The sequence below is a fragment of the Coffea eugenioides genome, chromosome 11 (assembly GCF_003713205.1).
Source record: "Coffea eugenioides isolate CCC68of chromosome 11, Ceug_1.0, whole genome shotgun sequence".
Lineage (NCBI taxonomy): Eukaryota > Viridiplantae > Streptophyta > Magnoliopsida > Gentianales > Rubiaceae > Coffea > Coffea eugenioides.
This window is the reverse complement of record NC_040045.1, coordinates 4,247,878-4,274,817: the sequence shown is the minus strand read 5'-3', so window position 1 is coordinate 4,274,817 and position 26,940 is coordinate 4,247,878. Positions and strand designations below refer to the sequence as shown.

General features: G+C 35.4%; 1 protein-coding gene across 8 annotated transcripts in view; it reads left to right on the top strand.

The window, feature by feature from the left end:
• The window catches only part of LOC113754129, a 35,942-nt gene that overhangs the window by 5,487 nt on the left and 3,515 nt on the right, over positions 1–26,940 (top strand). For 3 of the 8 annotated variants that reach the window (XM_027298471.1, XM_027298474.1, XM_027298479.1), the window contains 4 exons: positions 1,124–2,420; positions 4,370–4,461; positions 5,203–5,332; positions 13,202–14,101. In XM_027298471.1, the coding sequence (XP_027154272.1) occupies positions 1,124–2,420; positions 4,370–4,461; positions 5,203–5,332; positions 13,202–13,848 (2,166 nt within the window). In that variant the 3' untranslated portion in view covers positions 13,849–14,101. Of the gene's footprint in view, positions 1–1,123; positions 2,421–4,369; positions 4,462–5,202; positions 5,333–9,557; positions 9,664–13,201; positions 14,102–26,940 lie in introns of those variants that run through there. The other 5 variants (XM_027298475.1, XM_027298473.1, XM_027298472.1 and 2 more) reach the window with 5 other exon arrangements.

Below are 26,940 nucleotides of genomic sequence, written 5' to 3'. Positions count from 1 at the left end.
TACATAAGCTCACAAGTGGATTTGCTATTGCTCTATATTCTGATTCTGCACTGGTTTTAGGTCTTACTTTCCTTTATACTGAATTACTCCCAACAAAAACATAACACCCGTTGGTGGATCTCCAATCAATCTTAGAATGTGCCCCATTTGTAGCTAAGAGACTCAATACGAGAGTAATCATGATTACCGTATAGTCTATCATGTCCTGGAGCTCCTTGTGATGACAATAAATATGCTCTAAAGCTTCCCATTGAGTTGTTTTTGAAGATGAACTGGTACACGATGACAATAGGATATGCAATGTTAGGATGAGTCACTCTAAGATGGTTTAGTTTCCCAACTATTGTCTGCCATATCTTAGGATTTGAAAGCGTTTTCTCACGTAAGTTACACGTTGGTAATTATTGGTGCACTACAAGATTTAGCACCCAAGTTCCCTGCCACAATCAAAAGGTCAAGAATAGACTTTCTTTGAGATAACAAGGTACCTTTGTACACCTTGTAACCTCAATGCTTTAGAAATACTTTAACATATCCAAGACCTTTATAATGCCTCTCTATTACTATCATTACCTGCAATGTTATCAGCACAAACAACCAATAAGATAAAAACAGTTTAGATACAGAATGGTTATAAGGGCAAAGAGTGATAGAAAATACTTTTAGATGTATTGGTTTAGGTCATATTGTCTATGATCAACACTCCCACGACCTTGAAAACCATATCCATCTCAACTACCGTCGCTCTTGCTGTTTCCTTGACCAGCCTCATTGAGTTTTTTTGTCTCACAAGGGCATTTGTAACAATAGGAGGAGATGACTTGGATTCCTCAGGGTCATACCACAAAAAGAAAAATATAACAGAGAAACACTGAGAGGAGCATATCTTGTTTTATCTTACTCTTATCAAGAGTACAAAAGATCCGTACATATACGTGTGTAGAATAATCTAGATTCTGAAATTTAGCTAATCAATGTACATCCTTAAATCAAGCTATCTAGATGCTATCTAAATCTGTCTTCTATCAAATCCTGCAATTAAGTACTATATATTTACAATACTTTCAATTGCTTGCTTTTTCCTGCTATTCTGATGATCAAATGTCTTTGTTCTTTTGTGCAGCTGACAGATGACATGTATGATGTACCCACTTTACCTGCGAGTAGGGCGTCAATACTTCTTTTCATTGACAGATCATCTGATTCCTTATCTATCAGGAAAGACAGCAAGGAAGCTCTTGATGCTTTCAGACAATTAGCAATGCACCATAACATCTCAAAGCATATGCCTGGAGGAAGCACTATTAAATTGACAAAGTCATCTGATGAAACTGCTCGAGGACATGGTACGTCAGTAGTCCCTAAACTAGAGCGCTTTCCAGCATTTCAGAAGTTAAATGTGAAGGATAAGATGTCTGTAGTGCTTATGAATGATCAGACGCAAATTTCGCTAGAAAAATTTATTTCAGATTTACAGGGTAGTTCCTTGCATGAGATCCTGGAAAATTTGCTCCAGAAAAAGAAAGAATTAAAGTTAAGCTCCCTTGCAAAAGATGCAGGATTTCAACTTTTGTCTGAAGATTTTGAAATTAAAGATGCTGAACCTCTACCTGTCCAGCCAGAATTTCAGCCTAATTTGGAGTTTTCTCAAAAAGATGATATTGAAGATACTTTGGGTCTGGACAGGGACACTAAGCTCCAAAACCATGTTAGTTTCAAACCAGTGACTGATGAAGAATCCAGAATGACTGATGCCACATCTTCTTATCTAGGTCATCAGAATGATCCCATTGGGAAGAATGAGGAATCATCTGCTGAATACACTCGTATTCATACAACTAGAGTTGGTGATGGTCAAGAGAGGATGCCCGAGGAGGAAAGACTTGCCGGAGTGCATGAGCAGACACGACACAAAGGATTTAGTGGTTCATTTTTCTTTTGTGATGGTCACTCTAGATTGCTTGGAGCACTCACTGCTTCTAGCTTAAAGATTCCATCAGTGGTGATAATCGATCCCATTATGCAGAAACATTTTATCTTACCTGAGACGGCTACTTTGAGTTATTCCTCATTATCTGATTTTCTTGATGGGTTTCTAAATCAAAGTCTTTCTCCATATCGACAATCTGAAACTGTTCTTCAGAGCCCTAGGGAGGCTCCAGTTCCTCCATTTGTCAATCTAGATTTTCATGAGACTGAATCTATTCCTCGAGTTACAGCCCATACATTTTCTGAGCTGGTCCTTGGTAATCAGTCTGATTCTGTGAACGATGGTAATCCTTGGGACAAAGATGCGTTGGTTCTATTAAGCAACAGCTGGTGTGGATTTTGCCAGCGGATGGAAATGGTTGTTCGTGAAGTATTTAGAGCAATTCAAGGTTATGATAGATCAAGTAGCAAGAATTCTTTATTGACAAAAGGTAACAAGTCCAATTACTTGGAGTCAATGGTCTTTTTTGTTACTCAGACATATATGCCTATAAGTACTTTTGCTTTTACCCTGAATGCTTATCGAGGTAGTTTCTGCTACTTTGGAGCATGTTGTAGTGTTAACAGCTTTTTTGAGCAGTTCCATATTTGAATGAAATCCTTGATGTATTAGCAAGTTATATGTGAATGATGTATTAGCAAGTTACAGTGTGGTTAATTTATGCTACCTATATGATGCATTAGCAAGTTATATGGGAATGATACTGCAAGTATGATCTCTAATGTATTCTCTTTCCTGATAATGCTAATCATGCTTTTGATGCAAGAGAATGAAAATGTAATGTGAGTCGCTTGGAGAAGAAAAAGCTAGTTAAACTTAACTACGTTATCTATTTTTGGGTTGTTTAAGCTTATGTAACCTCATGTATGTTGCTTGATTGTTAAAGGGATCGAATTTTTCATGCTGTTTATATGACTGGAAGTTTATTCTTGAGGCTAATTTTTGTACCATAAACCTTAACAGATTTATTCCTCTTTGATTTTGTATGACTTTGCTATGTCAAAATATTTGACTTTACTTCTTTCTTTTTTTCTTTTTAATTCAATTGAATTGGGGTTGGGTCGGCTGGTGCCCCACCCGTTATTTTCTTACTGTTTCAATTTCACACTCCCAACTAGGGGTGCAAATGCTTTGCTCAAGCTCGAGTTCATGAGAAACGGCTATGCGAAATATAGTGAAGGAATTCTATAAGATCTGGATAATTCCACATGAAATTTTGTGCAAAACTATGGTTCTTGCTTTATGATTACATACAGTCTGAAAACGGGTGATGTTGAAATTGAAAAAAGTGAGCAAATGTGATCTTATAGCTTGCGGTCAAATGTGTGGAAACTCAACAAATTTTCTGAGAAATTATTAAGAACAGTTGGGAGGACAATAAATTTGTCCTTTACATTATCGATGACATGGAATGATGCTTTGCACTACCTTATACATGAAGGTTATACAGCTCTTGCTGACTTGATAGTTTGTTAATTTTGTTACATGAGATGTATCACACTCTTTATGTAGCATTTTTATACCTGGATGCTGCTCAATTTGGTAGCATGTTGAACTAATGTGCCTTGCATGTGTTACATTACATGTTTACATATTTGTGTAACACATGTTTTTGTAAAATATTACTCATCCAACAACCATAATTTAATTCATGCAAAACATTGGATGATTCTACACATTAGTAGCAGTAAGGAAACTACAACATTTGATGTAAAGAGAAGTAATAGATGTTGTTGTTATGCAGGGGAGATAATGTTAATTGAGCACCTCGTTCCAACATTTTGTTTTTGTCACAAATTTGCTTTTTTTTTCCTTTTAATTTTTAATTTTCTTGTGCTTTGTCAAGTCAAGTGAGAGGATAATATTTCATGCAAATCAGTTGGATGCCAGTTTTTGGAGTGAATGATGGCATATGCTGGGCTATATAGTTCTTAGGACTCTAGCATGGTGTGCAAATTTTTTTTTTTAAATTTTTTATCATGGTCAATAAACTTCTTCATCTGTCTCTTATCTTCAACATCACAGATGCATGCACATCGCAGATTATTAGCAAGAAGGATGCGTTTTCCTTTTCTCTGTGTGTCTCTCCTTTTGTTTTCTCTTCTCTTGGTTGCTTTAACATTGCAGAAAATGACCATGGGGTTTGTTTGGATTGGCTTGATTTCAAATAAAAAAATTTACTTCACAAATTTCAACCACATTTTTATCTTCCCAGCCACCTTTTTATCTCACATACATCACATCACAAAAAGTGCTACAGTAATTATCTCAAATAAATCATGCAAATAAACTCTTATCCAAACAAACTCATGCATGTCTTTTCAAATAAAAATGATTCTGTTTTGTTTCTACCATTAATATGTGGTCAGATATGTGCAGATAACATTAGGAGTTCCACAAAGGTGCCACTCATTTATTTGATGGATTGCACGCTGAATGACTGCAGCTGGATTTTGAAATCTGTGGTTCAGGTGTGAATTTTGAATACTTATGGTTGATTCTTCATGTACAATAAATTGACCACTATCATGTCTCTACCTCCTTTAGTACGTTACTAGATTTTGCAGTTTTATTACTGTAGTACTATCTTTATTCTGAAAGCTTCCTGAAATGGTGAAAAGAAATGAGGTCAGGTTAATGACTATATAGGGTCCAGGCCTCTGTGTGTTACTTAATTGTTGTTGCCTAATTCTTCTACTGATTTCTCCAGCAATTTAGAGTTTGTAAAAAACTAAATGGAAGCTAGAGACAAACAATATCAGTTAGTTATTTTTTTTTGGCTGGAGCAAACCATTATTTTGTAAAAACTAAATGGAAGCTAGAGACAAACAATATCAGTTAGTTTTTTTTTTTTTTGTTGGCTGGAGCAAACCATTATTTTGTTATATTATATAGCAATTAAATAGATTTCTTCATTAAGGACAGGGAAATGGCCAATAAATAGCATTTTGAACATAGATCACGGAGAAGAGTACTTTGGCATGAGTTTTTTTAGTTTGATGTCAAGATTACTGTGTTAAAGTATCAAGGAAATAACTAAACCTTGTGGTATTTCTGAGCACAAGATGCTTTCTTGTCTGTCAAAAGATTCGACCAAATTTCTGTCCCTCTTTCTTACAATTTATGTATTGATCAAATGTAAATAATTCTTCTTTGTCCTATAAATGTTTAAAGATGAGCTACTAATTCTGTATTCTGGTCCTAATTTGCAGAGGGAAATTTATCCATCTCTGTTACTATTTCCAGCTGGCAGGAAGGATGTGATTAGTTACGAAGGAGATGTAGCAGTTTATGATGTCATAAGATTTTTGTCTGATCATGGAACTCTGGTCAATGAGAAAGGTAAATTGTGCTAGCCTTAGACAGTCATGGTGACTAACCACATTGAAATCTGATGAACGTACTCCTCTTACTTGTAGTACTAGTCATACTAATATCTAGATTTGTGGGATGTTCAAAATATGAAAAACTAAAAGTAAGTGGGAAAATCATTTTGGGAAGTCGTGGAAGTCATCCAATAGAATTTTCTAGAAAATTATTACGATGACAAGTTGCTAGTAAACCTGGATTGCTCTAAAATGGCAAGTACTTGAGGAAAATTTGTTTCGTGATCAATAGGTTCTTATAAGAACTACTCGGGAGCCATTTTAAATTACAAAGTTTTGAATTATAGATGCTTCCACAAAATTACAGGTATTAAGTTCCTGTAACTATTTAGTTGAGTTACAATAACAATATCACCCAGGTGATGGTGATTAAGTAGAAAATGTTACATCTACTAGATTGGAAAGTGTGGTGCATAAAGCTTTCAAGCTTGGATAGACAGGTAAAACCATAGTTGAAGGAGCAAATGAATTTCTGTCTGTTCGGGCTTGAGACAAGTTTGCCCTACTTGTAGCGAGGAGAATTCCTGTTTATATTTTTCTGGAAGGGTGGATGGGGGCCTGGTGGGGGAGGGAGTGGAAACAAGCTATTATCTTGTTGGCAATGTGTTTAAATTGAGCTATTTTATATGATTTTTTTCTGGTAGAAAAGTAGTTTCGTTTCTCTTCTTTTTAATTATTTAGTCATTTTAGTAAGTATTCATTGTTGGGTTGCTTGGGGATAGAATTTGTAACTTTGGTGTATTTGTGATACGAGTTTAGGCTTTGTTTAATAGATGTAGCAGGAAATCGGGATATGATAAGGGAAACATAGGAATCGCATTTAGGATTTAGTATGTAATGTCTTAATCTCCAGTTTACTGGAAGAATTATGATTAGAATCATCCTAGTCATAAAAGTAACCTTGATAGTTCATCCCTTTTGGATTTCTGTCTTGTAAAGCATAATGCATTGAGTTGATATGGACATGTTAGGTTTTCAACTCTCTATTAAATAATGTCTATACTAAATTAAAAGCACCAATATGATTTGGTGATTTAATTTTTCTTTCCTAAAATGTCCTTATTAGTAATATTAATGATTTTTAATCTATTTCCAAACATAAATGTAATTCTAAGGATTACTGGGGCCTTTTACGTACTATCAACCTTTAGGTTTTGTTTTAGAAGTAGAATCCCTTATGGAATAGAAATTGATTTGGAAAGGTAATAGGTTATAGTTTAATTTATTTGAAAAAATTTTCCGTTAAAATTTGATGACGGGGCATTAGTTATGCCATAATCTTAAAAATCTTGACTAACTTCTTGTATGTCAGTTTTCTTGTACTTTTATTAATTTCAGCCAAGTTGATTAGAAACTTTTATAAATTCAATGGCTCATTACATACCGTACATTAAACAAGGTGCATATCACTATATTAGTGGTTGCATATTCGAGGGCATAAGATAGTTATACAAAGAACGTAGACATGGCTGAATTTAGTTCAAGCCCCTCAGAATCATATTTTGTTTTTCTTTTCCGTGATATTACTGATTTCCAAAGGTGCACATTGCTGACGTATACCTAATTCTATATTAAAATTAACAGAATAAGTGACCCATTAATGACTGCATTATATTCCCAAGGTCCTTTTCTATTTTTTTTTTTGCGCTTATTCATATAATATCAGACTTTAAATTTTCATTGAGGAAATTGAACTTGCTGGTGTAAATTTTCATCTTGTCTTAAAAATAGATTCCAGAATTAGTGAAGAACAAGAAAAAAAAAAACTTTAGCTGGGTAATTTAGAAACTAAACATGAATTGGAAAACAAAATTTATGTAATTTAGTTTTACATGGAAGAAATAGGTGCCAATTGTGGAGCAACAAAGAAAAAGAGAAAAAATAAAAAAAAATTGACAAAAAAAGACAGATTGAACTAATCACCAATATGATTTGGTAATTTAGTGATTTAGGTTTTTTTTTTTCCAACAATTCCCTTGCCATATACTCTTAATTGCGATTAATTACGATGTGATATCTTGTAATATCGACTTTGATGTTTTAGTTAGGAATAAAATTCTATTAAAGTAAGCTCACTCCAATAGAATTTGGTTTAGAAAGGAAATATGCAATTGTGACAGAAAATCAATTTATTGTAAACAGCTAGATTCCTTTGAATTTCTATAAGATGAATTGGAAAGAAATCTAATCTTTCACGAAATAAGTTTAACTCCCTTGAAATACACAAAGGGAGCGCATATTTGGAATGATTTCTTCGGGCTTTTCCCGCAAGGTAATACCAACTTTGCAATAGATTTTGCTCCAAAAAAATACTTTGAGATATATTTCAGAAATATAATTTTATTAAAACATTTTTATACAAAAAATTGATGTGGAATAAATTTCAAATGTAATGACTTTTGAAAACAAAACAACTACGAAAGTAATTTCTTACTACAAGCTTTAGAAATTAAACAATAATATTTAAAAAGTTTCCTTAAGAACAAGCTAAGCCATTCATATGCACTTGTCCATCATTGATCAAATACTTTATCAAATTATAAGTTTGAAAAAAGTTATTTCTATGATCCATGACACAGGCCACTAGCTATTAATGTAAATCAATAGCAATTATTTAGTAATAGTACAGTCATGACAAAAGAATAATTCGAAAACAGTATTTAAAAGAAAAAAGACCACTCAGGTTCAAAATAAGAAACTCTTAATTCCTTAATAATCGATACTGAGTTTTTTAAAGATTCTTAAATGAATGAATATTCTTTAGGCTTTGGGAATTAAATATGGTAGTGAAACCTATCAGCAATAAATGCATCAAATAAAAGTACGAAATAGGTATTTAGTAGATTGAAGTTGGTAAGGATGTTGAGCCTAGATTAAATTTGGGTAAAATATCTAGCTGTACTTTTTAAGCAACAAAGAACCCCCCCCAAAAAAAAAAATGCTCTAAGAAAGAATATTTCAAGTAGAAATATCTTTTAATCTCCAGGAAAGAATGGTATATGAAGACACTATTTTTAATATCCTAACTTATAATTTGGTATGACTTATAGCTTGACATCTAAATCTTTAATGTATGACTTTTAACAAAATTGAAGTTTAGTTCTTTTGATTGTTTGGTTTTAACATGCATAGTAGGATTATGAAATAAATATCTAATTAAAAATATAATTACATTTGACAGATATAGGTTACAAAATGAATAACATTATCCCTCAAAACAAACTGTAGCCTAAATTCTAAAATAAGAATTAAACGAGTAGACTAACATGAGAATATTAATTCTTTACCCATACACTTATTTGATAGATTGTTAAATCATAATAAAATCTCGATCTTACAAAATTATTTCTGCTAATACTCTTTATCATTTTTAATAATATAAAATCAAGGAGAGACAAGATCCAACTTAATACGTACATAACATTTATAGCATAACCATAACTTTCTTTTGGTTTACTGAAATTTTTCTATAACTCAATTCATGCACAATACCTGCATATATGTTTTCTTTAAAAAATATAGTTAGTTGAGAAAACAAACCAGATTAGCTAATCACACTTCATTTATTTTTGCCTTTTTTGTTATCAAATAGAATTTATAATTCAAGTATCTCTTTTTGCATTTCCTGAGAATTTGTACATATACAATAGTCTTGCAAATTAATAACTATTAAATTATAAACTTAACCCTAAGCAAGATACCAGGCAACATGCAGAGCACGTTCTCTTATGCTAGTTTTGTTAAGTACACTCAATGATGTATGCTGATTCGTCAATACGTGCATAAGCTACATACTTTTGTTGCTTATCTTTTCCTTTTCTATTATGTTTTTTAACTTCTAGTGCTTGATAGTCAAAAAAACAATTAATGATGCTTTCATCAGTGTCATTTTTGGTACTGAAACTATTGCTTCATCTCACAAATAGATGAAGCAATCTGGCAATCTCATATTTCGATGGCTGCTATCTTTTTAATGTGTAAGGGCTACAGATTTTTCCTCTAATATTCCTGGACTATTAAAATGCCCTTTTATCTGTTTGTTACATGAGAATACAATCTGGAAGATAAATGGACTGTCCTTGTCACGGTAGGACAAACCTCTAGATATCTTCCTTCATTGAAACATCTTTTGCTTCAAATAATGGCTTTATGAAAATTTCACGGGGGGGCATTTTCTTCAGGTTCAGTGGTACAATCTTTTCTAAAGTTTTGGAACAGCACAGATACGGCAGCGGTTTTGTGACGCTCTGAGAATAAGAGAATATTCACAATCTAGTAGCCTTTGGGCACTTCAATGCCCCTGCCTTTAGTAAAGTTATAGCTTCAAGGGAGGACCACTAATATACCTGATTTGGGGTTAATTTTAGCACAAGGAAAACTGTATAAGTGATACAAGTTACACCTGAATATCTATGGAAATGCAGCTATAAACTAGGATCCTAATCTAATTAATACCTTATATTAGTCTATTACTTTCTTCAACCTGTCATGCTAAATTCCTAATCTAATGCAGATCTCCTTGGGTTTGAGGAAATGTGTTTTAGCATTTCCCAATCAAGAGGTTTTGCAGCCAAGCCATTTAGGGAGTAATTCTATATAATTGAGTATTTAGAAGGATTATTAATCTTAGACAATCGTTTATCTGGGAGGGGTACCATAAGTGGAAGCAGCCAAGAATTAAATTAGAAGCAACATAAATGCAAGTGAGAAGAGAATTGTGAGACACTGCCCAACATGGGAAAATCGTATGGAAAAAGGTTGGTTTATAAGCTTAAGGTCCATGGGCTACTAATAACTTGGATTAACCATTTTGGACTTGTGGTTTTGGTCCAAAAATTATTGGGCTAGCCCAAGAACCCTGGGTGCTACAATTGGCATCATGTGAACCTCATGTGGTCTCTGAGGATGCAAAGCCCCTAAGGTGGGTGAAAGTGAGACCCCGACCCACATTTGGAAATTGCATGGAAAGGGAACAGTTTGTATGCTCAAGGGCAATGAGCTACTAATAACTTGGGTCCAAAAGTTACTGGGTCAGGCCAAGAACTTTGGATTGCAAGACCATCAAGTGGCTTGGTAGTTTTTAAAATTTCCTAAATTCTTGAGTTCTAAAATGTCGGTAGAGAACTGAAGTGAATAAAATCTTCTAAATCCGAGAATTAAGATGAACATAATCTTTACAAAACTGTTTGTTGAGAACTGAGATGAATATAATAGTCATCCATGTAAACGCCATAAATGAGTTCCAATATTACGTTTTTGTTTCCCAAATTATCCATATCTGTGTCATCAGCAAAAGTTTTCCCTACTTCCGGTTTGATTGCAGAATTTCAAATTCCATCTTGAATCCTGTAACCAACTTCGAAATTTTCCTATTTCATGCGTTGATGAAGCTTGCTATAGCCAGTCTTGCTGTCTCTTGACTTCTTCCATTACTAACTGCCACATCACTGGTTGGCATTGGCTTTGATACAAACAGACACTGGCAGAAGCCCGAGATAAAGTTACTTTGATTCATGATCAAAGTTATGGTTATTGGGGGAAACCAGCTAATGTAGAAAACATTCTTATTAGTTCCACTTGAAGAAATCAAGCTAAACGATGATATTTCGTACATATCAAAATGGTGTTAGAATACAAGCTAAAGCTGCATATTTGAAGAAATCCAGCTACAAAATGAAGTCTAATTTAGTTCAAATATCATCCTAATCCTTATGGTCCTAATCTAATACCTTCCCTATGCTTGTATTCTTATCCTTAATATCTGATTGACTTTATTCTACATCATTTAGCTTTAGCCTTTTAACTGCTAATAATATTACAAGAAGGTGCTGAGCACCCGGACATATATGAAGGGATTTGAGAGAATTTCAGTTTGGGGCTCCTTCCCGGTGCACAAAGCGAGGAGGATTGCCCAGGGATTCAATCAGCCAGACAATTCTGAAGTCATTCAGAACTTTTTGCCTACTTTTCCACTTCTCATTCGCCTATTTTACCTCATCTGGAAATTCGAAAAGGAAGAAAATCTGCTCTCTTTCAGTCACGATCTTTTCTGGAAATCATGCAAGAGATGGTTTTTCACCAAATAACTAGGCAAACATTCTGCAGTATCCTCCTGTGCTGTGACTGATGTCATTTATAGTGAGGTGTACGTTGTATTTTGCACTGGTTGATATTTATTTACTGTAAGTTATTTGCTTGGTTAGATTAGATTGGCCACTTAATTGTAAGACCAACACTGTTCTAATTATTTGACTAAAAGCATCCTAACCATGCTAGTTACTCCTCCAAGAACGCTCTAGGTAATCAAATTGAACAAGAAACACCCAATGGGCTTGTAGTTAGATTTCATTTATGATCAAAAGACCTGAACATTCCGCGTCAATTGTCAAGATGGATGTAAAACTGGGACAACAAAAAAAATAGATCTGTTCTATGTGGGAAGGTAGCACAGCAGGGGAGAATGTAAAAGGTTACTGGAATTGTTCCGCTCTCGGTCCCCTTCCCTACTGAAAAGAACTCTATATGGATCCACTAGTAGGATTAATATAAAACTATAGAGCTGGTAACCAAAGGTCCTGTCCTGGACAATTTTTCCTTTAGTTCAAGCATAGCATAGTGTCTGCAACTACAAATAATGAGCTGAACTCAAATGGGAGACAACCAAAATGAAAAATAAGTTGGTTTTCTGGGAAGAATCTATGAAGATATCAAACAAGAGTAATTACTCTTTGAATGAAAAGTGGTGCTTTTGAAGATTAAAAAAAAAAAAGGCTGGGGCAGTGGACAAGGGCCAAGTTTTAGGTTTGGTGTGTTTTTCTAATTATGCTTACACTGGGTTCTGTGTATGTGCTCCCTTCAGGGTTTGGCGAAACCAAGCCCCTTAGGATTTCACCAAACCACATTCAATTCAATCTTGGGTTATACTTCATTTTAATCCCTTTGCTGGAACTAATACAATGGCAAAAGAGTTCTTAGTATCTTTGGAGAAAAATTGGAAGCATAAGAAGATAATACGAGAGTGAGATGTCAGTGAACACGGATCATATGCATCCCATGCTCAGGTCTACCACAGACCTATGGCATGGACACACTTTTATTAGGGTTTCGCTTGTAGTCATGCTAAATCTTAGGAACCACATCCTTCATCTTACCTTCTTCTTCCTCATTATCTCTTAACCATCTTCATTTTCCTTGAGATCTCCACAGATAAGAATGAGCAGGACAAATTGCATGCATGACAGACCTAAATTCTATGCAAGTTGTCTACCCTTCTTCCTGCTTGCTCCTGCTACATTCTCTTTCACAGCACATACTCGAACATGTGAAAACCAAACTGATGGACGGATCAGAACACATGTAAACATGCCCATACAGTCAAAAATGGTCAAGCCATGGAAGGACACATGAGCAGTAAATATTTGGATACATGTATATTCACTTGAATCACATATGAACACATGGAATTTCAGAATAGTTTTAGTGCTATTAGCCAAATCAAAGATTTGGATGGTGTTCGTAACAAACCTAGGGAGTGGATTCTTTGTGTGTTGATTGAGTAAGGCCATGAATTTCTGGAAGAGCTTGTGGATCCATTTGTATACTCCTTGATTTGGGTGGTTTGGCTGGATTTGTAGTCTTGGGGCTAGACACCAATTTAGTAGTTTGATAACGACGAATGAGAACTCTAATTGTTAGGTGATGCCAGCTATTGGAGCCCAAAAAGCTAGTAATTAACTGAAATTAAGTATCTAAATCATGATGCTTAATTATGGGTATTTGTTTCGTAATTTGTCCTTGTAGCATTCAACCTTTTTTCTTTTTTTAGATATTTCATGGGGTGAGATCAAAGAAGGTGGAGGTTTTTCTATAACTGCTCCTCTGTCCCAGAGCACATACTATGAAGTTTTCCTGGAGGACCAGAAGAGAGAAGTTGCAGCTACTCAATTCAGAGTTCAATCTTGGAGCAGCTCACATGAATCAACCCCTTTAGTAGTTCCTGGATGCATTTTAACTGCAACAGACAAGCTCCTGAATGTACAGCCCTTTGATGAATCCAAAATTCTTATCGTGAAAGTGAATCAAGCCACAGGATTTGAAGGTTTGATTGTTAACAAACATATCAATTGGGAGTCACTTGAAGAACTTGAAGAAGGTCTACAAAAGCTAAAGGGTGCTCCTCTTTCTTATGGTGGTCCTGTTATGAAACAAGGAATGCCCCTGGTTGCTTTAGCACAGAAATTTGTGGATGATAAGCACCCAGAAGTGCTGCCGGATGTGTATTTTCTTGATCAATGGGCAACACTTCGACTAATGGATGAACTGAAGTTGGGGAATAAATCTGTTCGTGGTCACTGGTTTTTCTTGGGGTTTTCAAGCTGGGGTTGGGAACAGTTGTTTCATGAGATTGCTGAGGGAGCTTGGCATGTTAGTAAAGGAAATACTGAACATTTAGATTGGCCTGAGATCTTCTAGTACACTGTAATATTGTTGTGATATAGTGGAGATATGGGGTACGTTAGTAAAAAATTTGGCAAACAGGTGAGGAATTCAAATAGGACCAATTAAGATCAAGGAATATAACTTGTAAAAGTGTTTTATAATGAGGGTAAGGCATTGTTTTTTTACTTGTTGGGAAGACCACCTGTTTCCATCAACCTTTAACTGGATCTCCCCTTTACCCCTTAAGTTTCTTTGCCAGTTGCAATTCGTGTCTTTTATCACTATATTCGTTCCTTTTCTCGTCCATTTCTTTCATCTTTAGTCCTTAATTCTTGATTGATGCAAATCAGAGCCCTCCCCGTGAGTTTTCTGCAAATTTACTGAGGTCATTAAAAGGAATTCTGCCATGAAATCAGCAGCAGGTGTGATGTTCAGGTGATAGCTCTTACGAGCGTTCATCTGTTTCGTGATTCGAGCTCTGAAACTGGGTTAGATTTGCATAACTGGACTAAAATTTCTTTGTTCCCATGACGTTTTGGCCGGGAAGAGCTAAGATGTAGCTCTTTCATTTTCTCGACGCATCTGTTTCATTTTTCTTTGTAAGATCTTGGATGTTGATGTTAATCATGGAGTTTCCTTTCCTCTATGAGCAGCAAAAACAATGACAACAACAAAACACACGAACACAAACTATTTACTTTATTTATTTTTATTGATCTTGTAGGAAGAATAGACAAGGGACGGCTTACAACTGGGAAAACATTGGGAAAATTAGAAAAGCAATCAGTAAGACGACGAGCTAAGTGTATCACAGTAGAAAAACTAAGCTGCAAAGATTGGAAAGCAAAATGTCTTGTTCTTATCTATGTTAAAGCACTCACTTGGTCTAGTCAGATTTGTGTACCTGTTAGTTCCAAACACAGCCTCTTTAGGCTCCCTTTCCCCTGTAGTCTAGGATAGATAGGTTATACAATAATTGTCGTCTCCGAAAAAAAAATTATGCTAAATACGGTCTTCTGATCGACAATAATGCCTCTCAATTCCTTCAAATTTGAGCACTAACAGACTCGCATCGAAAGATGAACTCCTCAAAAAGCCTCCTTGTTCCTACATCTCCATCTATATAGTACACTGGTTCATAAAAGCAACATGCATAACCAGACAGATTAAAAGAAGCGTGAGAATATGCTGCAGCATCCATTTTAGCTGAGTATCGTAATCTCCTGGTACCCTTTATTCTACACAACCTACCAAATGCAGGGAAAGAAAACAAAAATATACACTGGTTGACTCATTTGCTTACACCACGAGCCAGACAAAAAATCCACCTCAATGACCCTAAGCAACCAACACATCCTTTGTATTCAACCTCTTCCAATGAGTTAACCAAAGTTTGTCTTGTGCCAATCAAACAATTTTCTTCTGTTTTTGACAAAGACCAATCTATTACAAATAACCTACTCAAAAGTTTTCTGTGATAGTCCCCAGGCCATTGCAAGAATCCAGTTGTCTTGATTCCTAGGCCATTGCAAGAGAAAAAAGGGACAAAGAGGGAGGAGTGGTTCCAAATCAACGAGAACAGTTGGAAGAGCCACCAAAGGAAGGAATCATTAGAATCAATAGGGATGCTGCTATCAGTGCAAAAATGATCAGGAAAAGGAATAATAGCAAGGAACTGGATAGGAAATATCATCAGAGCAAGAGGAGTAGTGGAGACAAAGAAGGGAGAAGCTCTAATGTAAGAAACTTTAACCATTAGGATGGCACTCCAAATGGCAAGACAAGCAGGTTGGAGGAAAATAGATGTGCTGTAAACTGCAAAACAGCAATAAAATAAAAGTGCTGTCGAACTGCAAAACAATCGACATGATCACAAGCAACAATGTGCAGGATAGTCATATAGCAACCATTTTGGAAGACATTAAGGACCTAATTAAAGGTTTTGAACAATGCAGAGTCTTTTTTGTACCTAGATCAACTAATGTAGGAAATCATAGACTAGCACATTTTGCAACAGAGATAATTAATGACATAAATTGGAAAATAATTTCCCACCTTGGCTAGTAGAAGTAGCTAACAATGACTAGAGGGCTGAGGTTCCTTTTTTGTAATTAACCATTGTATTTTCAAATATTAATATATAACGTTTGTTAAAAAAAAAAAAGATTTTCGGGCACGCCCTTCCAAATAGTGGTCACATGCCTAGGGCTGTAATCGAGTTGAGTCGAGCTCGAGTATGTACAAGAAAGGTACTCGAGCGAGAGCGAGAGCGAGTAGTATTATTGAAGCTTGAGCTCGAGTTCGAAACTTGCTTACAATACTCGAGCTCGACTCGCATGGGCTCGAGTTTATCGAGCTCGGTCGAGCTCGAGTTACTAAATTTCATTTTCTTGATAATTTTTGTGCGAAAAGACATTATTGCCCTTTTAAAATTTTTATACGATTTGAAACATTTCGTAAATTCAACAACTCTTTTAGATATAAGAGTAATTTTATAATAATAATATATTAAATAATTAAAATTAAAAATCTCTATAAGACTCGACGAACCTTCGAGCATCGCTTTTGGATGCTCGAACTCAACCCGAATTCGAGTCAAGCTTTTGACCGTAGCTCGCGAGCAGCTCGGCTTGATTACATCCCTACACATGCCGAACATCAGTGATAATCTTCTGCAAAAGGAGATGGAATGTGTATAACTCGGATACGGGGCAGGGACGGTCATTGAACGGTCCCCTCACAAACACAACCGTGAGGACTAGAAATAACCACGTCGACTAGTTTTGGGAAGGTGAAAAAATGACGTCACATAAATTAGTAATGGAAAAAAACTTTGACGCTTCTGACGGACCTCGTCATGAAGCATTAGCTCCGTTCCACAAAATCCCGCTCAAATGAATCATCAAACAAAAAGTTCATTTACTTTCCCTCCACAATAATTGCCATTTTTCATTCATCCATAACACCAGAAAATGGAAGCAAACAGAGAATACAAGAAAGTGGCTGGAGGCAAAATAAGAAAGTGGTTGAAGGCAGACTAGGTATAAGAGAAAGCAGGGAAAATACAATTGCACTAAGGTATATTACAGCAAGAAAAAGGAAGAAGTAGCGACAGAAGAGTAGAGTTTCGCATCCGGAGAAGAGATAAAGCAGGAAACATCCAGGTAACAAAACAATAATGGTATCACATAACTTTCAAATTTTGACAAGGTCATGGAGCGATGTGAGTAGTTGTCATTGTTGGACAATGTTGTGAATGAATAGGTCAATTGATTTTTAATGATTTTGGTGGAACAGACTGTTCACTAGTCTCGAGTAGAAGAACGTAGGTATTTTGGTGGCCAACATAGGGGAGGATAGGTGAGGAAAATTTAGTGCGCCAAGTGTTTGTAAAATGGTGTGAATGGGATGGAAAATTGCTTGGGTAATAATATAACAAGGGTACTGATTGTTTTTATGAATTTCTTATAGATTTTGTTGATTAGTAGTGCCTGCGTGCAGATTATACTTTATGTGGTTTGTACATACTATTCATGGCAACATACAAAACGAAAGAAAAAGCATTACAAAGATAATTTCCTTAAAATTGCCTCTTACAGCATGTTATATAAGAGACATTTCACATGAATAAATAATGACGCGGAGTAAAATTATTATGAGGAATAAAATAACATGACACTCAGATTGGTAGACGCATTGCAGAGAAAAAAGTTATAAGTTTTTTTAGCTAGTGGGGTTGGACACCATGTTGAATAACTGTTACATGCAGTTAGTCAACAGATACAGTAGAAGAACTGATATGTAATATTGCGTGAGCATACTATAAAATTGCTACCTATTATTTGTTAGTTAACTCGTATTTGCATAATCACAGGATAAATAGAAGAAGAGGTTAATTGTTTGAAACTTGATAGTTAGGGCAGCAGACGACTATCTGAACAGGGTAGGCAAAATGAATAACATAGTTTTTAACTTGGCACACTCAATGTGGGAAAAGGTTACAAGTTTTACTTTGCTAGTGTGTGTGGACATGAAGTTGAATAACTGTAACATACAGTGAGTTAGCAATTACAATATAAGAACTGCTTTGTAAAATTTTGTGAATATAACTATGAAATTGGTACCTCCTGATTGTTACATTAACTCATATTTATAGAGTAGGACAAGAAATAGAAGAAGAAATTAATCCCATCAAACTTGATAAATGAGTGAGAGTAGATTGTAAGTGGAATTGGTGAGACAAAATAATTAACCTACTGTTAATTTTGACAAACAGAGTATGAAAAATAAGTTACAAGTTTTCATAACTATTGTTACTAAGATTTGAAAGTGATATATTATTTATCTTAGTACTTTGTAATGTATTAAGAATAAATAGGGAAAACATAATGGAACTGAAGTGCAATTGTCTATGTAAAGTTTAAATGGACAGATGCTCTGATCTCTAAAAGGGATGCATTGGAGATTAAGAATCTTGGGGCTTATGGAAAAGGAAAGTTGGTAACATGTTATTTATTGTTTACCTCATTTCATATAAAAAGTATTGGTGTATGTATTACGTGGCTTTGCTATTGAAATGGTTGGTTTAATTTGATGTTAAAGGTTGGACGACATGATCCGGACGAGAATAATATGGTGCGTGGCGTACTAAACTACCCCCTGATTTGGTAGGGATGATGATGAATAGCGGGCATGCCGATATCGGTGTAAATGGGCTTGTTTCATGGTTAACGAAATTTATTGTTTGGTTTGACGTAATTACTGCATATTATTGTCGACATCATGGGTCATTGATAGGTTTATCAACTTGTAACTACATACAGTTACAGTTAATATATGAAACCAATCCCAATATTACATTGAACAAATAAGTTATCTTGAATTAAATTACATGCATGTAAATACATAAATGTAGTGATCTTTTGGATAATCATATTATAAATAAATGAAAATTCAGTTTTCGCGGTGACCATTTTATTTATTGCTGTAGAACTTATAGTTATAGAACCTATGCCAACAGTACAAATGTTAAATTTATAAGTTTCACTTAGATGTATTATTGTATATGCTTGTATTATATTCCATTCTGGAGAGTATGTGGCTCATTTATGGATTGGTAATATCGTCATGTAACTGCAGGCTGAGCTAAATGAGTTGTATAACATTGTTGTTAGTAGGCATACTGTCATAATACACCATGTCAGCTGCATATGAAGCGGACCTGACAAACTGAATTGAGTATAATAATTAGGTGTGACTTTATTCAAGTTACATCCATATAAGCCTAATGTCATGTTAAACCAATTGGAAAGTTACAGTGTGTTTGAAAAATTGTTAGTTACATTGTGTTTAAAAACTATTACAAAATAGTTATTGAAAAGTTACAGTATGTTTGAAAACTGTTACCAAAAAAATTATTTGGGAAGTTACAGATTAAAAATTAATACAAAACTCCGTATTTGACTATTTGTTGACAATGTATTTGTAGGTTGTTACAAAATAGTTATTAGAAAGATACAGTGTGTTCGAAAACTATTACAAAATAGTTATCTGGGATGTTACAGTTTGAAAATTAATACAAAACTCCATATTTGAAAACTATTAGTTACGAAGTGCTTGTAAGTTGTTACAAAATAGTTATTGAAAAGTTGAATGTTATTGAAGACTGTTACAAAATACTTAATTGGGAAGTTAGAGATTGAAAATTAATACAAAACTCCATATTTGATGATTGCATGTTACAGTGTGTCTGTAGGTTGTTACAAAATAGTTATTAAAAAGTCACAGTGTGTTTGAAAATTGTTACAAAATAGTTATTTCAGCAGTTACAGTGTGATCCATACAACAGAACACAAGCAGACCACATATATATTTGGACCCAGTATAGGGTCCATACATGTCACGTTTGGACCCAAGAATAGCTTTCGTAGTTCAAAATTTGTTACTCAGAGCACATATAAAGTTCGTACACGTGCATTGTTATACAACATCGATCCGAACATGTCGACTAACAAACATAGCTCTATGAAATTTGTTTGCATTATTATCATAGTAGAAATCAAAACATATGCGGCCTTAGTTACGCTGGCATTTCTGTATCTTTAACAACAAAATCGACTAGGATTTCATACATACTCATTTTCACAGGCAATATTAGTTGCTAGTTTACATCTTCTAACGCCGCATATTACCACTCGAGAAAATAGAGTGGCCATGAATGAATGGCCATGATTTGTTATAAAAAAGTCCATGACTACTTTTTAATGCAAACTGAGTAATTATAGTTGTTATTTGTTTCTAAATTGACCTTTTACCATGACCATGACCCCAAACGTTGAAGCCAATTAAGTTGAATGTTTGGTGAATATTTACAATTACGTGGTAACTCCGTCCAAAATTTAAGTTTAGATTTTAGGACACCTACTCTTTTAATACAACAACTTTCTTTACATAATATATGCTTCTAAATATTACTTTTATTACGAACGCATACCCATTTTTTATTGAAGCAAGCAGGACCATTTTGTGGTATATCACGAGCGCATATATCACGACATATCACGAATGCATATATCACGACAGTCATTTATTGTGGTATTCTATGAAAAATACCATAATCATAAAGAAGCACGTTCAATGGTATTGTAAAAATGTTAATTTTCAGTCAACTTTATAATTTCTTAACAACTTTATACAACCCATTACAGAACAATTGATAACTACTAATACTGGATATAATTACAATTATAACCCACTTGTCTAAGTTTGAATAGAGTGAAACATTGAAGGTGCCTGTCCAGGCACATGAATAACTTGTAATAGCTTATTAACTACTTGTAACGTAGATATGCAGCATTCCCAATCAGGCCGACATGGAGGTCCAATAACAAATGTTCTTCGAAAAACACCGCAAATCTCGTTCAAGATAACTAATGTATGAAAATAAAAAAAAATCTAGTCAGTTATAGTCAACATGCACTAATTCATTTCAACATTGTAGATTAAAAGAAACTGATAATAGGGAAGGGATTGAAACTGAATAATATCTTCAACAGAGAAGTACTAACATCAATAAATGAGGTCAACTTGGTGAATGAATAATCGAAACTAAATACACGTAATGGAACATACGGTTAATAATATACGATATCCAAGACATCCAATTAATAATACTACATAAATATGTGATGTAACGATAAAAGTTTGTCACCCGCGGTGATAGTGAAAATACATGATATGCATCACTATCATAGCGTGTTGAAATTGTCGCATGCTCCTCCTACATTATATAATATAACTATTCAACTGTCAATAAAGCATTACCAGTGCCTATATTGCTCACTTCAAAAGCTAAATTGGACTAGACATTATAAAAAAAATTATATATCAAACCATTAAGATATCTCTGACGGAGTTATGTTTGAAAAAAATAGAAAATTTGGGTGTATCTATTCTGTAGGGACTGTCACAGGAGGTTCCTGATTAACCAAACGGTGGACCTTCGGATAATACAAAATAATATGTCATAGAAGCGAGTATACGTTAACTACATAATATACATGCGTTGAAGCGTTCAGGTGTCCACCATTACAATAATCAGAAAAGTAGTTTTATGATACGAACAGCATCTTTATTTTTTCAACTAAATGTATGCATACCATTTCACTTTTTTTTTATTTCGGGAGCAACGGCGTTTGGAGGATCATTCACTGATTGGCTCCTTGAATGTGTTTACGAGTTTTGAATGGCTCCTACATTGTATAAGACAGACCAAATAGGTATGTCAGGCGTAACAAAATTATCACATAATGTAACATCCATGTAACTAATTATACCGTTAGAAACATTTAAATAAAAGCTAAAGTCATGGCCATCATCTCTTAACATATTCAGAAAGAATTGCCTTTATACCCACGGTATCAAATACCTTCAACGCGCGCCTATACAAAATTCCTTCATTCTCATATTTTTTACAACTACAGCGTACATTTAGATCATTCCGATTGAATACCACTATTCTTTCAGGTCCTCCATCATACCTCATGACCGCAAACTCCTCAAACATCCCTGCATCTTGTTGTCTTAATATAATCATAGTTGTTGACTCGCCGTATTCATTTTGGAATGCATCAAATACTGTTAGTGAATACGTCTCTGCTGCATGCACAAGTATATGTGTTTGTCTCAACCCAATCATGGACAGTTTTTGCCTTATTTCATATTCTGCGATGAGTTCATTATGTCTCTTATCATCAGCCACTCGATTGAAATGTTTAAACAACTACACAAGGTCGTGATCCAGTTTCAATGTGCAACTCATGGTTATGCTCTAAGACAAGGTCATGCACATGGTACTTTATTGTCCCTCTAAACAATACGATAACCATTTTAGCTCCACACCCTGTTTTCGTCGGCGCTCGTGCCCTCTTTGGCATCACATCACCTTCGTACTTGCGCTTCACACCTTTCTTGCAGTAACTATATCTCCTAGACGTAGTCACTCCATCTTTGTCTTTATTTAAATAGTCTTTGCGTATACTAAAATCTATTTTAGAGGCATATTTGTTGTAAAACTTGTACGCATCCTCGCATCCTCTTCACCGTTGAACTCTATTCCAAACTCAAGGGTCCTATCTTCTGCCAATTTGCTGCAATCCATTACTTCTGCTCCTACCAATTATGCATCAAATATCCTAATTTGCAATACTTCATGAATAGTATGTACATAAACAATAATATAAATGTATATTACCGTTCATAATGTGTTATAAATCACACATTACTCGTATACCAAATCCTATTATTATGCTTATGAATATGATTAATGATTCACATCACTTTACTTTGACTCTAAGACAATGGCATTATTTATATACAAATACAACTCCTTGTACACTAAGTTATACGGACTGTAATATGTTGGTCACACGATGTAAGTCTTTTTTAACTGTATGTACATCCATTCTAGTGATTATATTTAGATTCTAGGTTCCTTAACCCACTGAACCTTATGTCATTCATTAATTATATAAGTCTAAGCCAACTCCGCATTATATACTATTTCTACATTTTGAGGGCCAAACAAGTATTTTCTACTCATTGTAATATATTTCTTATATCATGTAATTTATTTACAACACTAGGTACACCCATTTGTTATTCACATCTATTTGCCTTTTTTTCTCTGTTTCACCTCATTCAATTCTATACCTCTATTTTATACACACTGCATGGTCCGGAGAAAGGCAAACTAAGATTGTATAATGAGCATGGACCAACTATTAAATGCACAATGATTCATACCAATTGTAATATGGTGGCTATAACCTGTAACTTATTTACAACAAGATGTACATTCATTCACTTGTTACATGTGACTTTGTTTCTCTCATCTTTCCCCAATTCCGCTTGATGTTTTACTTCAATACATACCCCTGGATTTTCGGATAACTACTATCTCATTATAGTTCATCACTGAAAAGCTGAATGCTCACACACACACACATATGGTACAAATTCACTATTCTTCACAACCAATATTATGTTTTTAGTGACTCTAATTTCATCCCTAAACCCTAAACTGATGTGCATTGGGTGACAAATGATTGGCCACAGTTATGCTAATACGCTTTATGTTTCACCGAATTCGGAGAGCGCAGTTACTTCTGCTATTAAGTTGCGTGACTGAACCAAGTTCGTCAGATGATGAATTTCCTCTGTTTGCTTCTACCTTCACTTTGCTTCCTGTTTGCTTCTAATAGTTTGCTTCAGTTTGCTTCATAATACTTTGCTTCACGACCTTCAGATTGCTTCATAATAGTTTGCTTCACGACCTTCACTTTCAACCAAGTTTGCTTCAGTTTCCTCTCTCTTTGCTTCCTCTGTTAGCAAACAGTTCAGTCGGGTAACCACTCTCCAGTCGTTTGCTTCCTTGATTCAGTCGTTTGCTTATGCTATTAGGGACTCAGAGAGCACCCTTTTCGGTCGATTTTGTTTTGTGCGGCTATTTCAAATTTTCAACTTTCAAAATTTCAACTCTTCCATTTGCTCCGTCTGTTACCATTTGGGCTAGTGCAATTTTTTTTGAAGCACCCATCTTTTTTTAGCCTTCCTGACGTGGTTATTTCTAGTCCTCACGGTTGTGTTTGTGAGGGGACCGTTCAGGGACGGTCATCAGAATGACTGTCCCTGCCCCGTATCCGTATAACTCCGTACTGATTCTACTCTGCCAAAGCTGATATACGGTTACAGATAAGACTAATCTCAAAAATGTCCCCAGCAAAAGTGTTACAGATAAGACGAATGCTTCTTGCAATCTATTGGATCGGGACTCCTTATTGTCCTTTGTTTCTCTGCAATGGCGGCTGATTTCTCTACTCAATTTCCATCTCGTCGATCGGGTTGACCTAACTTGAACTTCAAAAAGATCAACTGAATAGTGGCCTTGCATTAAAATTCCTACCACCCGAAGAAAAGAGGCCTGTGCGAGTCTTACCCAAGGATGCAGCGACAAAAATGGTGAAGTGGCAGAATGCGGTGGTCGGTTTCATGTTTGGCTTTAACCCTCCTTTTACTGTGATTCAAAGGTTTGTGGAACGCAGATGGGTAGAATTGGGGAAAATTGAAGTAACCTCTCTGAAAAATAGGGTATTTCTTTTCAATTTCGAGTCGCTTGAGTCTAAGATGGGAGTGCTTGAACAATCTCCCTAGCCTATGGCTAGCAGAATGATTTTCTTAAAACCATGGACACTTGATTTGGATGTGAAAAAGATGGATTTGGAGTCGATACCTGTCTAGATTCGTCTCCCTCATCTTAAACTTCATTATTACACTGATATACAAACAAGCAGACTGCTGACCAGTCTCCAGTTGCTTGTGCTAGAATTTGTGTGGAACTGCATATAGACACTATTAGGCCTGATAGTATCCCTTACATAAATGAACATGGACAGCTTGAATATCAAGAGATTGAGTATGAATGGATTCCACCTAGTTGTTTGAAATGCCAGAAATTTGGACATCTTGTTCAGCAATGTCCTCTGGCACCACAAGCTTCTACTAAATGGATGCCAAAGGCTACTAGTCAAAGTGAAACTGAATACAAGCAGGATACTATACAACAAATCCTTGTTCCTGATGAGCTATTTTCTCCGAAACCTGTGGAGAGTGTTGCTGAAACTATTACTGAGCAACAGGGTGAACAAAAAGAGGAAAGGCTGGAAACTGATAATGCTGCTGAAGTTAGTACAGAGCAACAGGGTAAGCAAACGGAGGAAAGGCTGGAAACTGATAGACAACACACGCAGCAAACAAAAGAGTTATATTTCGTGGCTTTGAAAAGGAATGCGAAGGCCAAAGCCAAGATGGAGATACAACCTACTGGAATGGTGAATATGCGTAACAACTATAGCCCTCTGGATAATACAGACAACTCTCAGGTCATAGAGGTGCAGGGTGAAAAGCTAGGAGGGGGAGCTAGGAAGAAGGCAGGTACAAAGCCCTTCTCCCCTCCTATTACAAGAAGTTGTTTTGTTGGAACATCAAGGGTCTAAATGACCCTATAAAGCAAATAGAATTGAATAAATTTGTACATACTATAAATCCTGCTATTTTTGGAGTTGTTGAAAATAAAGTTAGGTATGAGAACATAAATACTATTTTTACAAAATATTTTTTCCAGTGGTAACTTTTTCATAATGGGGTGGCTGGTAGTGTCAGTAGAATATGGGTTGCATGGAATAGTTCAATAGTACATTGTAGCTTGCTATTCATTCATCAAGAAGCAATATCCTACCTTGTTGACACACATGAGGGTCAGATCTTTATATTGACCATAGTCTATGGGGCAAATAAAACTGAGCAAAGAAAAGGATTATGGCAGTATCTAAGACAAATCTGGACTACTATTGGCAACTCCCCTTGGCTTATCTTTGGGGATTTTAATGCAATAAGGACCAGCACTGAAAGAATTGGCAGCTCAGACTTTGACCTTGGGGCCATGGAAGATTTCAATAATTGTCTGGATGCACTAGATGTAATTGAATATCCTAGCAAGGGGTGCTTTTTCACTTGGTGTAACAAGAGGGAAGTGGAAGACAAAATATACAGAGAATTGATCGGATTTTCACAAATGAGGCGTGGTTTTCTCATTTTCCTGTCACAGAGGTGGAATTTTTGGGGCCTGGAATTTCTGATCACTCCCCCATTTCTGTTGAAATTTGTGAGAATGTGTCTTTTGGACCCAAACCTTTCAAATTTCAGTAGTTCTAGATGAAACAGAGGGATTTTCAAAGTATTCTATTAGAGAGCTGGACTAACGTTTCGCATAGTAATCCTGTGATTTCTCTATCCCACAAACTCAAGGACCTAAAGAATGGTTTGAAGGAGTTAAATAAAAGGTTTTTCAGCAATCTTAGTGGCAGAATTGTGCAAAAAAAGGATCAGTTGGTGCAGGTGCAGCTTATGATGCAGTCTAGGCCTTTTGACTCTAAGCTAATCACACTGGAAAGAACTCTTATCAAAGAATATGCTGAACTATTACAAGCAGAGGAGACCTTATACAAAGCAAAATCCAGAGTGCTGTGGTTAAACGAGGGAGATAAAAACACCTCCTTTTTTCATAGAAAGGTAAATGCACACATTGTGAGGAACAGGATATTGGCATTATATGATGATGAGGATGTAAAGATCACAGACTATGCTGAAGTGAAGGAGTTGGCTATTGGATTTTATCAAAAGCTTTTTTCTCTGGATTATCTCTGGGAAGTTGACTATGAAAATAGAATGCGGCAATTTATTAATCCTGTACTTAGTAGTGAACAATGTGTATACTTAACTGCTAGAGTTACTCCTGAAGAAATCAAAAGAGTCATGTTTCAATTGAAGGATGGCAAAGCACCTGGACCTGATGGATATCTGGCTGAATTCTTCAAATTGAATTGGAATGTAGTTGGAAATGATATGATCGATGCTATTCAATACTGTTTTACAAATTGTTTCATGTATTATCCGCTTAATAGTACTGTCCTCACGTTGGTGCCAAACGTAGAAAATGCTATGCACATGAAGAACTTTAGGCCCATAGTGTGGTGCAATACACTTTATAAGTGCTATTCTGTCATCTTG